The sequence below is a fragment of the Vulpes lagopus genome, chromosome 10, assembly GCF_018345385.1.
Source record: "Vulpes lagopus strain Blue_001 chromosome 10, ASM1834538v1, whole genome shotgun sequence".
NCBI classification, from domain to species: Eukaryota; Metazoa; Chordata; class Mammalia; order Carnivora; family Canidae; genus Vulpes; species Vulpes lagopus.
Genome location: NC_054833.1, coordinates 13438532 through 13454650, shown reverse-complemented (window position 1 = coordinate 13454650; position 16119 = coordinate 13438532). Strand labels below are relative to the sequence as shown.

Genomic DNA, 16119 nt, shown 5'->3' with positions numbered 1-16119 from the left:
CATCTCACACACACCTCCTCCCGGGGGTGAAGCGGGCTGCTCAACTTTGCGGGGGTCTTGAGATAACTGCCCAGAGCTTCAAAAAATGCAGGCATCTCCGTGAATACCGCGGTGCACGGTTTGTGTTGCTCATTCCTAGAACTTTTTGCACCACCGCGTGCCCGGCCCGCCTGCCACCGACTTCAATCCGGATGCAGGGGCCGCTGCTGGCTGTCCCCGCCCGCCACTGTTGCATCCTGGCAAGTTCACGGCCCTGCTGTGATGCTGCACTCAGTAGGGCTCAGTTACGGTGCTGGCAGCAGGAGTGGCAACAGGAGTGTCGCTGCTGTTCCCGTCCCTTCCCTGGGATGGGCGGAGACCAGAAGAAGAGCACCTATTGTTCTTCGCAGACAAGACACACTGTCTTGCATCCCCCCGGGGCCATGACCCTCTTGGTGCTCTAACTGGCTCTGCACAAACATGGCAAGAAGCGAGCTCTAGCCTGGGGGGGAGGGGGTGGAGGAGGGCAGAGGCCACGGTCCCCTAGTTAGGAGGCCACAGGAAAGAAAGGGATCTCTGTGAAGGGGAGTGTCCCGGTGGCCCCAGGCGGTGGGGGAGCAGGGCTGCGGAGGGCGGGGGCAGGGGAAGGGGGAGGGTTAGCTCCCGGACGCGCCTTTCCTGGGGTTGAAATTGAGGAACTGAGCCTGGGGCCGTGGTGAAGGCCCGCAGCCCGGGGCCCAGGATGGGACAGCGATTGGAGCCACTCTCCCTGCCTCATGTATCTACGCGGGCCACCGAGACTAATGACCCAGGGAGGATACGATATGGTCCAAAAACTTTTCCTGGATTTTTTCCGTAGGCGGCTGAGCCAGAGGCCGACAGCAGAGGAACTGGAGCAGAGGAACATTCTAAAACGTAAGTGACTCAGCCCCTGGCCATCGCGGATGCCGAGCGGTGGCTTCGGTTCTTGCTCGGGGTGGCGGCCTCGAGGTTTCTCACATGTGCCCCAGGTGGCAAGGACCGCCAGGGGCTCTGATGCTTGCTGCCCCGCCAGCCTCCTGAGTTAGGGCATCCGGGCAGCCTCCCCGGCAGAGGAGGCGGGTGCGCGTGCCCTGGCTCGTGGGACGCTCGCAGACCGCAGAACCACCTGCCCTTTCGTGGGCTGGAAAGTCGGAGAAGCTGCAACATTAGAGCCAGTGACCTCACTAAATGATTTGGAGCAGAATCAGGGGCCCCTTCAAACCAAAACTGACCTAAAAGCCACAAGTACTGTGGCTAAAATAAGGTAGACAGGCCATGGGAAACCGGGGCGGCTGGCTGCTGTTGATAAACCCCCCTCCTTCCTTTGAAAATTAAATGTAAAGTCGAGGGGCGCCCAGGTGGCTCAGTCGGTTAAGCATCTGCCTTTGGCTCAGGTCATGATCTCGGGGTCCTGGGATCGAGCTCCGTGACAGGCTCCCTGCTCAGCAGAGTCTGCTTCTCCCTCTGCCTCTCCCTCTGCTGGTGCTCGCTCGCTCTTGCTCACAAATAAATAAAATCCTTAAAAATGTTTTTAAAAATTAAAAAATGTGAAGCCTAGGAAAGCATTTCCAAGTGAGAATGCTTCAGGTCCACCTTTCAGGACTCATACAACTGGCCCTTGGTAGGCCGGCCAAGTGCTCTCGCCCAAGAGAAGCTGGCCGTCGCTCTGGCTGTGGCCGGAGAACATGAACGAGCCCCTTGTTTGGCTCAGGACGCAGTCCCTGGGATGGAGAGAGGGAATCCACTGAGTGCCAACCAACAGGAAACTAAAACGTCTCAGGGACACCGGGATTCCTCCATATGGTGGGAGCTATTAATTAAAACGACAAAATCTCTCTGCCCATGTCTGCCCCCTCATTATCACTACTCTCACCAGCACTGTCCTCAAGATGCTCTCAACAAACACTATTTTTAATAGTTTAATAGTTAATAGTTTAATAGTTTAATTCATGACCCTTTCTCCCTACACACACGTGCACTTCTAGTTTCTTCCTAGAAAAGAGAAATGCATGCTGCAGAGACTTTCCTAGGAATGCCATGCCATGTGCACGCATGTGTGTGCACGCACACACACACACACACACACATCCAACCACGTGAAACCTCAGTTTGAGTGGCTGGATATTTCCACTTAGACCAAACTAAAACGCTCTTGATCTTGCTTTTCTACTCCTCTCCACTGTGGTCTTGGGAGTCGGTCAGCTTTGAATGGTTTGCTGAGGGTGAGCTGTTGAATTTCACCTTGGGGATGTTTTGGGGTGGAGGGTGGCCCTCTGTCCACCTCCTGTCCCCCTGCTCCAGGCCGGCTGCTGCCTCCCCAGCTTTCAGGACTGGCCTTCCTCAGTGTCGGCTGCACCTCACCTAATTCCCAGTTCTCTAGGAATGTGTGTATATGTATTTTTTCTAACCAAGAGGTGCCCTTAGCAGTTTCGAAGCCTAATATACTGTAAAATGAATGAGACCTTTTTTCGGATGATTTCCATGGTCAGGGAAGTGTTTGGCCTGTGTGGGGTCTCCCTTTCTGCGCCCATCTCTGCTACGTGATCCATCATAAGCTTTCTGCGTTTGCAGAGCAAGAAAGACATGTGTCTATTTATTCCTGAAGCGGGAAACCGGGTAAACATGCTTCCTTTCCCACCCACATACACCTCACCCACCTAACCCAGATCTGTTGTCTTCTGGAGGAATCTCAGTACAGTTTGCCTACCGGGCCAGGCTGTTTGGTGGCCTCCAACCTACTCCCAAAGAGGCTACAATCCTCTGGGGGGACTGTTTGGATTTCAGAAAATAGTGCTTCCCTCAGCAAGGGCTCGGGTTTTAGAAAGAGGAGGTCTGAAGCCCCCAGCTCCCTGGGAGAGTACAGGGAGACCACGGGTCCCTCACGCTGGGCTTTTATTGCCGTCTCGGAAGATACTCAGATCTCAGAGGCGTCTAGTGAGCCCGAGCGGCTTAGATTCAGGCGACCCACGCAGCCGTCTAGACATCGTTCCCAGGGTCCCCTCCTGTTCTGATCCCTCTCCCTCCTTACCGTGTTGGAATGGCCAGATTAGAGAACTGCCTGACCAACTTCAGACAGGCTGATCATATCAGTCCCAAAACTTTTCAGAAATGAACTTCTACTTCCTATTAACTCTTCACTTTTCCCCTGTGTTCTGGACCTTTGTTTTCCTAATATTTGGGTTTGTTTTTGTTTTTTTTTTTGTAATCTGTTCTGATTCTTAAACAAGAAATGTTTCATAGTCTGAGAGAACACCCTCAAACCAGTTCTTCTGAATCTTATTTTCTGAGCTTGAGATCATTTGAGGAAGCACATGTGTGAGGGGGCTGAGCCCTGGGGCCTGGGGTCTGCGGCCCACCTCAGCCCCACCCTGCCGACCCCCGGAGGGCAGCACTGGCTTTGTCCAGCAGCCAATGAGACACTGTGCACATTTGAGCACATAATGAGTGCACTCTGATGGTGGCAGCAGACAATGACATCACGGGCCCTTCCTAGCCTCTCTTCCCAGTCGCCTAATGGGGTTGTCTTGGTACCCTCAGCCCAAGAATTCATGGCCCTGGGTTTGTAAATGGCTTTGAACTAAGGTATAGATTGCACAGGTGGTAGCTGGCGGCCCCGCCCCCTCCCGGGGGGACCTAAGAAACACACACACACACACACACACACACACACACGCACACACACGGGAGATGGCTTCATGCTCTGTGGTGGCTCTCAGGGGGGCTTGTAGGATGAGGAGGCCCCAGCCAGAGCCTGGGGCCAGGAAGCAGGAATGAAGAGGAGGGACCGGCCCCAAGCAAAAGACGACAAGGAGAAGAGGCAGCTTATTCTAGCAAGAAAAAAAAAGAGCTGGGCTGTTTGTCTAATGAGTTAGGTAGCCGTGTAGTGTTGTCGCGTGTGACCAGCCGCTTAACTCCCCCGGGCTTTCACATCATCATTTACAAGCTACGGAGTGCTAGGCTAGGCCGTCTCTTGGTCTCTTGGGCCCTCATGGACCTACTATCCCATGAGCCTGTACATTTTAACCAAGGGCCCTGGAGCCACCCCCTGGGGTCCTCACTATCCAGACTCGACATCTTGCATCCTTGGGCCACCTACGAGTGCACTTGTCTGCAATCTCCCTTCTTCTTTCTGCCTCCCAATTTATCTCTGATAGATTGATTCATACTAAGATGTCAATGGCTGACTAGTTTCATGAGTTTTTATCCAAGACAAACTTGCATTTTTAAAGGGAACTCTGGGAGGGAGATTAGATCTTTAAAGGAAGATCTTTTAGGAAGGAGCTCTCCTGGAGGTGAGGGGGGAGCGGGGGCAGGGGTGGGGAGGTTGGGGCCCTGTGGGGCATGTTGCAGTGGGGTCTTCTGGTCACCTTGGCCCACTGCAGGATGTGGGCATCCCTGGTGCCCCTTACAAGATCCTGAAACTGGCCCCCCACTCCAGGCACTCAGAGGCCAAATTGTGCCCCTGGGGGTGTCGCTCAGGGCCTGAGGAAGTGGCCACCCGCAGCGTGAGTTGCCTCTGGTTGTGGTGGCTGCTGCCAGGGCCGGCAAGGAGAAGCTGGGTAGGACCCCACTCCTGGGCACAGCGGCTTCCCTTTTTTAGAGACCCGTTCTATCCTGAGATGACTGAATTGCAAGTGTGTGCTGATAAGAGGAGTCGAGTTATTGAAACCTAATTTAACGACAGTGATTTCCAAATGAGAGAGAACAAGTGCCAAGTGCCCGGGGTGTTCTAGATTCCGTGGGTGAGAAGCAGAGACCCTCTTTGATGTGGTCTGATGGGCAATGCCAGGCTTCTACCCATGCCTCCAACCCCAAGCCCGGGAGGAAGATCACCCGCTTTGCTCACAAGGAGAAATCAGCCGCATTCCCTGCCCTCCAAATCTCTGCTCCATCCCCAGACCCTCTAACCCTAGGCTCTTTAAACATCTGATGAGTAAGTCAGCCCACCTATTAAGCTGGGAACGCTTAAACTCCGAAGTCCTCTCCTGAGACACTCCCTAAAAAGTCTAAATGCAGGCAATTGTGTCCCACACTCTGGCCTCCCACCTGTTCTGTGGACTTCTTGGAAGAGTCAAAGAATTAATGGAATCAGGGCTTACGAAAGGTGAGCGCTTTGAAGTTCCTCGTGCAGCGCATGCTGGCATTTGGCGGCAGTCGGGCCGCCTCCTGTTTTGGTGGCGAGTGGCAGGTGCCCCCGCAGGCCACCTTCTGTCCGGTCCCCACCGAGCTCCAGGCCCGAGGCCACGTGCCCGCGAGCCCCCGTCGGGCCCCCGGCAGAGTGGAGTGGGCCCCCGGGTCTCGTCCAGAGCAGGGAGCCTCGCCTCTCTCCCCAGATGCCCCGGCCCCACTGACAGCAGTTGTAGGACCTTGCAGGGCCCTTGCGGGACCCACCCCCCTTGCCTCGCACCCACTTCTCAGCCCGCACGTCTGCCTGGAGACTCGACTGCCCCCTCCACGTGGCCCAGGAAAGAAATGAGTGAGGAGGCCCGCGGCCAGCGCACCCTCCGTGGACACAAGGGGCGGTTGGGAGAGCACCCCGAGCGGATGGTCGCAGGATTTGCCTGCGTGCGACTCGGTTTCCCAAAATCAGGGGCGTTCTTCAATGTTTCTTGCAGCTCGGAATGAACAGGAAGAACAAGAGGAGAAAAGAGAGATCAAGAGGAGGCTAACCCGCAAGGTGAGCGGCTTCACCCTGGGGCTGGGGCGGGAGAGCACGTGGCCCATGTGGCCCACGGGACGGGTCAGGCACTCCCCCCGCCGTCCTGCTCCTTGGCCCCGAGAGCGAGCGGCTCTCTGGACCCCACACGGCCTCTCCCGGGGACAGTGGGCAGCTCCATCTCATGCCCCTCAGTCCTTTCGGCGGGTCACATTGTGCTGCTTGATTTTTTTGGGACACGCCCCCCTCCCCCACCCAAAGCAATTTAATGTCAGGTGCATCATGTCAGTTAACCGTGAATATTTTGTTTTTTAAAAATTCACCAAATTCGCTAAAAGTTCACCTCACTGAGCACTGGAAATGCGTTCTCAGAATCAGCAATGCAAATATATTGCACTTATGTGCTGTGACCCTGGGAGAGGAAATCTCCCTTGCCCCCCGCCCCCCATACTATTCCTTACCTATTCACTGAGAACTCATTGACTTCATTAGGCCAAGTCCAGCACGAATTACTGAATTAGGAAAATGCCGAAAGTACTGAACAATTTACTGAAGGTGTTGGAAAAGCAGATAAAATCTTATAAAGCCAGAATTTTTATGTATGTTTAACCCCCAAAATAGACGGGTTGGCCAAGCAAAGTAGACCCAAATGGATCCAATTCTATATGAGTGGCCTAATAACAGACTCTTATTTGAAGCTATTCTTGGATGGCGTTGACGCATTTAATTAATTGATAGCACACAAGAAACAATACTACATTCTGTTTTTAATCAGCCTCCTACAGTGACCGTCTTGAGAGAAAGATACTCAAATCTTAGAGACAGTTAAGAGACCCATTAAAATTAATTTTTAAAGGTTTATTAATGGGTTTTTCTCCCTAGAAATATTATATGAAGGAAGAAATTCAGAGATCCTAAAACATGCCCTACAAACTATTAGGGTGATGATTTGTGTTTCTTGGCACTTACTCTCACTTGGAACATCCCATACATCTGGTGACAAACCCAGTGCCACCCCAGTTATAAGGAGTAGGACAAACAAGTGCCTGAAAGGCCAGATGATGGTGGCATCCCCCTGGACTGGCTCCTCTTCCTCCCCATTAGCTCTCCTTCCTTCCCCCCAAGAAAACTGCCTGATAATTTTTGCATCTGCCCTCCCTGGGGCTGGCATGGAGGATGAAAAATAATGACTTTAAGGGAAGGGAGAAGTGCTTTTAAGGGAGAGGCTGGAAGGAGCTTTTCCATCTGGTTTTGCCGACAGAGATGTGAGCCTGCCGGTAGGTCGGGACTTCATATGGCCTCCTGGCCCTGGGCGGGTCCTTTCCCTCTGGAGCATTGAGTGCAGCAAGACCAGATGCCAGTGGTGGTGCCCGCATTTCAGTTACCTGCAGTCCAAGGGTTTCCTAAGTGCAGCTCCATCTAATTTTAATGTACTAGTGAGAACAGTGGAACCCAGGAGCTGATTCGGATAGCAAAAGACCAGTCTTATTCTTCAGCCAAGTTGAGACTAACTTAAAAATTATATGCTCCGTCTTTTAGGAAATGCTGGCCTCCCCTTTTCAAAAAAAAAAAAATGCTAGCTAGCTAAATGGATGGATGGGAAGAATGAAGGAGAGACAGAAAGATGGAGGGGAGGAGGGGACATGCACTTGGGTCAAGTTGTATTGATAGTGGGAATTGGGTCTCAGGTAGCTTACTCTTCAGTATTTGGTTGCAAATGATATTTCTGCTGTAGGTTAAAATGCAATGCTACCGACCCCTGCTCCCTACCCCTGCTGCTAACCCACCATCCCCAGAAACCTTACTTTGGCCACAAAAATTATGTCCTCACCCTCTAAGGAGGGAGCCCAGGTTTTTGTACTCCGAGGAGCCAGGAGCACGAGCTCAAGCTCCCAGGGAAGAGTCCGGAGGGGGGTGGTTGGTTGGTTGGTTGGTTCCACAACCCCCGAGACTCTCCCAGTGGAAGAAGTTGGTGCCTTCACTCCCTCCCTCCCTCAGCGCACTTGGGTGCAATGCCTTGTTGATTTGCAGAGATGGTGCCTAACGTCTCCATGGAATTCAGGCATGAAAAATAGTCACTGACCTTTAGATCTAACATTTAGTTTCCTGTTCACTCCAGATTTCTGCCGTTAAGTCTATTCATAAAATATCCAGATCATGATTTCCAGAAATAAAAACTAGAAATTCCATGTTTAACCTTTCTCTGGTCATGGTGTATTTAGAAATTAACACCATTTGTCCAACCCCCCCCCCCCCCCCCCGTGGTAAATCTTGCTAGTCCTAAGAAATACCAAAGGATTTCGGGTGGGAGGGGTATGGAAACAGCATATGTCTGTATGTATTTTAATGATAGTGCAAAAGCTCCCTGAACTCACATTTTAGAGAACGCATTTTCGATTCAGGACGAACCCATAAAGCCTGGGACACCTATGGTTTCCTGGGACAGGCCAGCACTGCTGCCAGAAGGTCCTGTCCTAGGAAAGCTAGGGCTGTCTCAGCACAGACTGGAATCACTTAAACTCAGGGAGCCACATGTTGTCCAGGCAAGTAGGCTGGTGCCACAGCCCCTGAGGCCTCTGCTTCCCAGATCTCCCAACCACTGGCCAGGAGGGAGCGGCACGCTGCTCTGGCCCTATCTGGAACCTCACCATGCCCAGCTCCATTCTGTCCAATACCAGCCTGGCAGTCATCTAACCCTGCTTGGGGTTAGATCTAACCATCAACCACTGTCAGCCAGCCGGCAGCAAGCTGGAGCGCTCTGGCACCAGCCGGGGGTACAGGGCAGCTGCAGGAGACAGGGTCAAAAAGCCAGGGTGGTTTGGATTCACTTGTGGGTGTTTGTTTCATGCACCTTGGCGGTGAAGATTGTATCTGACTGTGTTTTCTATTAATAGAAGTAAATACAGTCTAGGGCTTAGAGGAAAAATTGCTTTTAAATAACATGAATAGACGGTCTCCTAAAGAAAGAGCGACAGTGTTGCTCCAGGAGAAAAACCGAGTGGCAGGAAATGATAATAGAAACATCACTCTTGTGCCATTTAAGTAAAAGGCAGGGTGTTGGTGACTAGGACCCGGAGGGGGCTCCGTCCGTGTCCGTGTGAATTCTCCTCCTCCTCCTCCTCCTCCTCACGCCCCTTCCCACAGACCCATCCCGTAGGCCTGTCCCCCGGCTTCCCTGGCAGAAACTAAGCCCAGCTCTACATTTGTGAACTGGCTTTTCTTTGGAACTCCCTGACGGGCAGGGTCTCCTCTGACCTCCTAATCATCCCTGCATACCCTGACTTTGCATACTGTTTGCATATACACCTTTTTTGCATCTGAGACACACACACACACACACACACACACACACACACACATTTAAAATGATTTACACACCCATCCTGCAGAGCACACTCAATTTGACACATGGATGTGGACTTACAAAACCAAAACGAGACAGAAGCACAATGGAAGGTGCCTGTCACCCACGGGGAGAAGTAGCACAGGTGTGGGAAAATCCACACCCACGCAGACGGAGGAGCTGCGTGCGAGGGGACACTGCAGTGTCGTGAAGAGCCGCAGGCTGTCTATCCGGAGAAACCTGTAGATAGCTCCAGGGGCAATGAAGCTCTGTCTCAGAGTCCTGGCAAAGGCACAGGTCCAGGAGTCGGAAGCCCTAGGTACCCCCCGCCCCCAGGGCCCTGCCCCCTCACTCTTTGTGTCGCATGTTGGTGCCTCTCACCTGGCCCGCCCGTAAATTCACAGACTGACCCGGCAGCCTCAATTCCTCCGGCTGACGGGGTCCATGTCTCTCTTCTCCCCTGCAGCTCAGCCAAAGACCCACAGTGGAAGAACTTAGAGAAAGAAAGATCCTCATCCGTTTCAGCGACTATGTGGAGGTGGCTGATGCTCAGGACTATGACCGCAGGGCCGATAAGCCATGGACCCGCCTCACCGCTGCTGACAAAGTAAGCAGAGGGCCCGGGGTGGGGTGGGGGGTCCTCATGCCTCAGTTGGCCCCTGTGTCGCGGACAGCTGCAAAGCTGAGGTCACGGTGTCAGTAATGGGGGTGCCACAGGGCTGCGGGGCCTGCCTGCCGAGCCAAGGGCGCCATGTCCCCAAACCTCACCCCTGGGCTCCAGATACTCTGCAGGGAGGTCACTGAATTGACTCTTCACGGCTGCAGAGAAGGCGCGAGACAGTCACAGATATGCTGCATGACAGCGGGAGGACAGGCAGTGTGGAGGCTGTGCCCAGAGGAACAGAATAGCCCCTGTATGGGCACGCAACTGCTCACGGGTGCCAGGCTCCACACCTATTGTGGACCTTTGGTGAGCAGGACACTGTCCTCGGAGCAGGATTCAAAAAACCACAAAGAGACAAACTCACTCTGTAAATTATTATAACCTGATGGTAGAAACGGGACACAGATCACAGGGACCGCGAAATCTGCCTCGCTACACTAAACACTCATCCATTTGGAAAACAAATAATCTGAAGTTGAGTTTGTTTTATAGGAAATGCAGGGAGGCAAAAGATTCATCATTCTTGGGGCACTGGGGTGCCTCAGTTGGTTAGGTGTCTGACTCTTGATCTCAGCTCAGGTCTTGATCATGGGTTCAAGCCCTCCCTCTACTTAGAGAGAGAGACCTCATTCTTACTTGTCCACTGGACCATGTATCAAAATGAACCTCTGCTTTGTAATCCTTTGTGACTCTAGTCCGGTCACCATGAGGGACTAACAAAAAAGTCTAAATTAATGACTATGTCCCATGTGCAAGTTAACAGTGGGAGGAGTCTGGGGTACACTGGGGGCCTTCTCTTAAAGAGTCCTGCCCATGAATTCCCAGAGCCAGTGTTGTTCTTATATGAACCACAGGGCGAGGTCATCTACAGCTCAGTCTCCGGCCTGACCAAGTGCAGGCAGTGTGAACGCAGGGAAGCTGTTGCACTCGAGTAGGAACGATGGGGCCAGAGGCAGACAGACTTTCCAGAGGTGCTTTCCACATGCTGGGTCCACCCCACAGGTCCTGAGGAACGGAAACCTCTGCCCCCTCTTAAACACAGCACTCCCCTCTTCCCTGTACAGGCATCTGTGGGGATTGACCCAGGGAACGGCAGCACCATCCACCACACATACACACACTCAGTCCCAAGCGGTTGTGTCACATACACAGGAACGCAGGAAGGGGCCTTGGCCCTTGTTGCCTTTTGTTCCTGCTCTGATGACAGGGTGCTGGCTTACCAAGGATGAGGGATCAGCAAAAGTGGAGGAAAAGCACAGCATGTCTCCACACACACGTGCTGAAACTGTGAGCAGCAGGGAACTCTCTAGTTCCTCACAGGCTGTTGTGGCAGAGGAACAGGAAGCGGTGTCTCAGGCTGATAAACAGGCACAGAGGTCGTGTGTGCCACCTCTCTTGAGGGGGAGCCACACTGATCCTACCTAAGGAATTTCAGCCCCCAAGGAAGAAGTGAGGTTTCCTCCAATGCCAAACCTCCTATCCCGTCCATCCTCACCAGTCCTTTTGGTGTGATTGCCTGACTCTCCTCTTGGCCACTGCACATCTGCGGACAGTGCTGGGAGGAGGCGGCCATCCACACATGGCCCATGGCCTTGATGATGGCATAGCCACCTTAGAGTAAATGGAGCTGTCAACGAGTGGGGGCTTTATACATCACAGGATGGCGCAATCACCCACCCCTTCTAGAAGGATCCATCGTGAGGCATCACCCTGCCCATAGTGAGCTCAGATCATTTCCCCAGGGAAGATGAGAGGTTGACATTTAAAGCCCCAAGGAGTGTGGGGCAGATCTGTGTGGGCTGTGGCTGCCTAGACAGCAGTGCTCCATGGAGACAGGAAGACAACACTTGGGGCAACATGCCACGTACCACCATTTACAATTTACATTTAGCGGGAGGGGGATCCTTAGTAGGTTCTGGGTGATTTTTTCCCCTCCCCATGAGAGAATTCGTGTTACGTACTTTGTCGAACGGCTTTGTCGAAGAACACAGAAAATAGAGGTGAACTCCTTTCCATCTGCCTCTTCTGCATGTTCACGGGATTTTCTTTATTCCAGGCTGCCATTCGAAAGGAGCTCAATGAATTTAAAAGCACTGAAATGGAAGTTCATGAATTGAGTAGACATTTAACAAGGTTAGTGTACCAAGCAGTTCTTTTCCCTTCCCCCCCCGCCAAAAAAAAACTGTAATATTTGCTTCCAGACAAAACTATCCCATCTGCTTCTGGATCACAGGTTGGGTGGCAGGTGTGGCGCAAAAGAAGGTGAGAGGTCAGTGTGAAGTTCCCCTACGGTTACCAAAGCTCGGGGAAGGAGCATTACAGCCCAGGCTAAATGGGACCTTCTGGAAGCCTAGTTTTTAAATTATCCAAACTAAAGATCTGATTAAAGATCTGATAAGTGCTGAGCCACCAATGATGCCAGAGTGGGTTTCTATGGAGACAAGCGAGAAGTCAAGACCAGTGAGAGTTTACAGCTCGGCCCAAGCCAAACCTGGGCAGAAATACCAAATCCACACGGGACTTCCAAGGTGGAGGTTCCCTCCTATGATTCCAGACTGAAGCATAGAGAGATTTAAGGGGCTGATATAAAGTCACATGGCTAGTTAGCAACAGAGACATCGACTTAATTCTTAGGACTTGTACTCACTGGTGAACATCTTAGAGAAACAGGACGTACCAATTCTATAGTGCGTGGACTCGGAGACACAGGCCAGGTACTATACCTGGCTGCTGAGTCCAAGCTGAGAGCATGGGCTGAGGGCTAGCAGGGCCATCCGGTTTGACCCCCAGGAGCTCCAAATTAGACCATCCCAAAATCAAAGGTGAATCCCATGGGGCTCAAGGACCTCAGGAGTTCTGTAGGGATGTGCCTTTTCGTGGAGGTCAAACCAGATTCAACTTGGCACTTGTCAGCAGTGGGGAATCTGAGGATGGGAAGCTTGGATGGGGGTGTCTGGCACCTTTGGCAGCCCCTTGGTCTTGATTTAATTATTTGTTTTTCTAGGTTTCACCGACCTTAACAGTCCAATTCCTCTTGAGTGCTATGCTGTCTTCAAAACATAAATTTATAAGAACCATAAGTGCTGGTATTTATTCACTTCCCCATTATGATGTAAATCTTCTGAACTGCCTTTTTTAAAAAGAAGAAGAAGAAAAATAAAAGGAAACATGATCAGGATTCTCTTTGCGAAAACGCGATGGTCACCGCTCCATGATCAGAGCTGCTGGCACCACCGCTGATACGGAGGGCACCGGCAGACCGGACTGAAGGCTTCCCAGCGCTCGGAGCGGGCCCGGTCCTCTCCAGCCAGGCCCGGCAGGCCAACCTCATTTAGGCTCATTTAGGCCCCAGCCAAGCTCTTCTCCTAAAGTGTGTGTCACCGGGGTCCAAAGAAAGCCGAAGCAGTGCGTTTGGCCTGGATATGACTGTGCAAAGCAAGTGGTCTGGTAGGCCTTCTAGACTCGGCCAGACACACTGGCTCCAGGCGCGGCATTGGGCTCGGGGGCCTCTTAGGAGGAGGATGCTGAAAGGGAGCACTGTCCTCAGTTGCCCCTGTCCTTCCTCTCCCTCTAGCCATCATCCATACGGTGAATGAAAGGGAAGGTGCTTTTCTGGGGGCATCTGTGGTTGACCTTTGGTCCCAAGAGCGTGTGCTCCCGGCATTGTACCTGTCGTGTCCCGGCAGACTGAGCTGAGCTGCCTTCCAGGGAGCTCTGGTTTAGAAGGGAAAACTGTCATCTGCTCAGTTCAAATTAACTGACCCGTCTGTGTCCAAAAAGCCAAATGTCACGGGTGATCTTATGCGCACAGCCACGGCTGTGGTACTCCTGTGGTATTCGTGCATCCGAGTGTAAGGACCCTGTTGAGGACAGAAAGGCTGGGGTAAGAAACTGCTTGGCTGACGTTCTTCATTTTCTCCGCGCATCCCGGGGTGAGTGACTGTGTGGAATGGAAGTTAACAAACAGCCTCTGAGTATAGGACCAATGCATGCAAGCCAGAAACCAGTCCTGAAAGGCTGGCTGTCCAGTCACTGAGGGACTGGTACTCCAGAACCACTTGATGGCCTTCTAGTCTCCTTTCTTTGCACTGAAGAGTTTCCGTGGAGGAGCTTCAGGGTTTGGCATATGCCAGAATCGTGCAAACACCAGCCACGCCTGCTCATGCTGTACCTTCCTGCTCCTATCCGGAGAGAATCCTTCCTCTCCCTCATGGTGCTGGTAAGACTGATTGGAGATGTCTCTCCCACTGTCCCATTCACTTGGGACCACAGGAAGGCAGTGCTCTTCTGACAGAGGGACAACAGGGATAAGGATGTGCAGTGAGAGGAAGGACAGCCCCCAAGCCCTAACAACTCTCTTGAGGCCCATTGCAGCTTCTTCTGTTTTCCCTCCTAACAGACCTCATAGGGCCCTCAGGCACACAGCTCTGCCTGGCTTTCTGTTGTGGTCTCACCGTTACCACCACTTCTCTGGGTAACGGCTCGCTCCCCTCCACACGTGCCCAAGAGTCAGAGAGATGCCAGATTGGCCGTCACAAAAAGGAGTTAAGCGGCTCCCACCCCAAAACGTGTGGAAAGCGTTACTCTGGGGAGGCACACCCCTCAGTGAGGCCATTTAATTTTCGGCAGGCGTTAACAGCTCCTCTGGCCAGCATTAATCCAGGAGCTGGGCATATTTTGGGGGGGAGCTCAGGGCAGTTCTTTAGGCAGTGCCCACTAGCCGTTGCAAAGCTGTCATGCGCTTTTCTCCTGCCATCTGGAGTGAGCACGCCACTGCCCAGCCCAAGGAGGGCCGCCATCACTAGATCCTTTTTTTTTTTCTTTGAATGTTGAATCTGAATAGTTAACTGTCGTGGGAAGGTATATTGTTCAGGGAAAACGTGGTCGGGATTTCAGTATGGCTGTGTAAATACAGTCTTCCCGAAAGGCTTACTGACGTTTGAATGTGCAAATGGTATGACGAAAGATGTAGGGCTCTTTCGTTTGACTTCTTTACGGCAGGCACGTGTTCCAGGCAGAGGTGCCTGCCTTGCCAGGATTTGAGTCGGAGCTTCCTGTGACTCCCAGCTGTCTTCGTGTGGCTCACAGGGCCCTGGCACAGTGGTCGGGCCTTCCCTGGGCCCAGGAGCGAGTCCTATGGGAACTCATTCCATTGCCTGGACTCCTCCTCTGAAGGCCAATGGCTTCTCTGCTGGCTTCGGTTCTGGGGCCTCTGAAGCCCTGGGAACATGACGCCCAGCTCAGTTTCCCTGCAGCCAGCCAGCAGCCCAGGTATCCTGCCCAAAGTGCAGTCCACTTTGAGCATGGAAGATATGGAACACAATTTCCACTTCCATTCCTGCAGAGCACCCTTTTTGAAAAGTCAGTTGCAGGAATTAGGGGTGAACCTTCCACACCCCTGAAATCTCACCTACCATCCAAGTGGGCTATTTCAAGCCCACTTTAGGGGGCTCAGCAATCTCAGTGGACCACAGGATGGGGCCTCCGTCTCTTTCCTTCTGTGAACTCTTGAGGTCTTTAGAGAAATCTATCCACATTTCTTTATTGCCATATTGTTAGGACAACTGGAAGAAGTTACAAATAAAAAAAAAAAAAAGTGAGATGGGCTAGGTGGTTTTAAAATGCATCCATTTTCTGAAAAAGCTGCAGTTCTCAAAGGTCTTGTACGTATACATTCCCAGTTGAGCCTTTTGTGATTTGGATTAGCGTGAGAGGAACAATGTGAAATTTCGCAAATCAAAAGGTTTCCCTCCCAAAATCAGACATTGCCCCAACTTCCCCACCACCATCTGTGACAGAAAGGACTGCCATTGGCCTACTTGCTCTTTCAAAATTGCTATCTATTCCTCTCCAAAGGCCCTCAAAGCCCTGTAAAACTTTTAAAACTTTAGCCTTTATGTCAAATTAGAGAAACCAAACAATGTGATGGTAGATGTGATAAAAACCTGAGTTTATTTTTTCTCCCGCTTATGAACGTGTATTTATATTTGCCGAATGAATATCGTGGTGTGTGCTTCGGTGAATGGGATTTCAGGCTCTCCCCATGCACAGCCAGTGGGTGAAGGTCACCTTAGATGACTTTTTCTTCCCATCTGTCTGTTAATCCCCAAACCAGTTGCTTTTTCCAGTTGCTTCCCGGGTGTCTGTACATAGTTTGTCTGTGTATAGGAGCGCTCTCCTGTGTTCTAATTTAACAGATGATGGCTGTATGAGGAAGACAATGTAAATAGAATACAAATTAAACTGGATCTCTATGGCCTAGGTTTTGTACATACAGAAACTGCATGGTATTTAAATTATTGTTTGTCTCTGATGATGTATGCAGTTTCTTTAAAAACAAACCAAAAAAAAAGTCTAAAAAAATTTCCTCGACTCCTGTGTGTTTTATCAACCACTGAAACACTTTGAAGACTGGGTTTGGGAGGAAGGCAGGTCTGTTCATCAGCAAACAGAGTT

The 16119-nt window shown here is 51.7% G+C and overlaps 1 protein-coding gene across 9 annotated transcripts in view; it reads left to right on the top strand.

Moving 5' to 3' along the window:
- Window positions 1-16017, top strand: part of PHACTR1 (phosphatase and actin regulator 1) — a 560913-nt gene extending 544896 nt beyond the window's left edge. For all 9 annotated transcript variants that reach the window (XM_041770863.1, XM_041770864.1, XM_041770861.1 and 6 more), the window contains 5 exons: window positions 839-894; window positions 5616-5677; window positions 9466-9606; window positions 11720-11796; window positions 12668-16017. In XM_041770863.1, the coding sequence (XP_041626797.1) occupies window positions 839-894; window positions 5616-5677; window positions 9466-9606; window positions 11720-11796; window positions 12668-12683 (352 nt within the window). In that variant the 3' untranslated portion in view covers window positions 12684-16017. The remainder of the gene's footprint in view (window positions 1-838; window positions 895-5615; window positions 5678-9465; window positions 9607-11719; window positions 11797-12667) is intronic.
- Window positions 16018-16119: the final 102 nt, after the last annotated feature.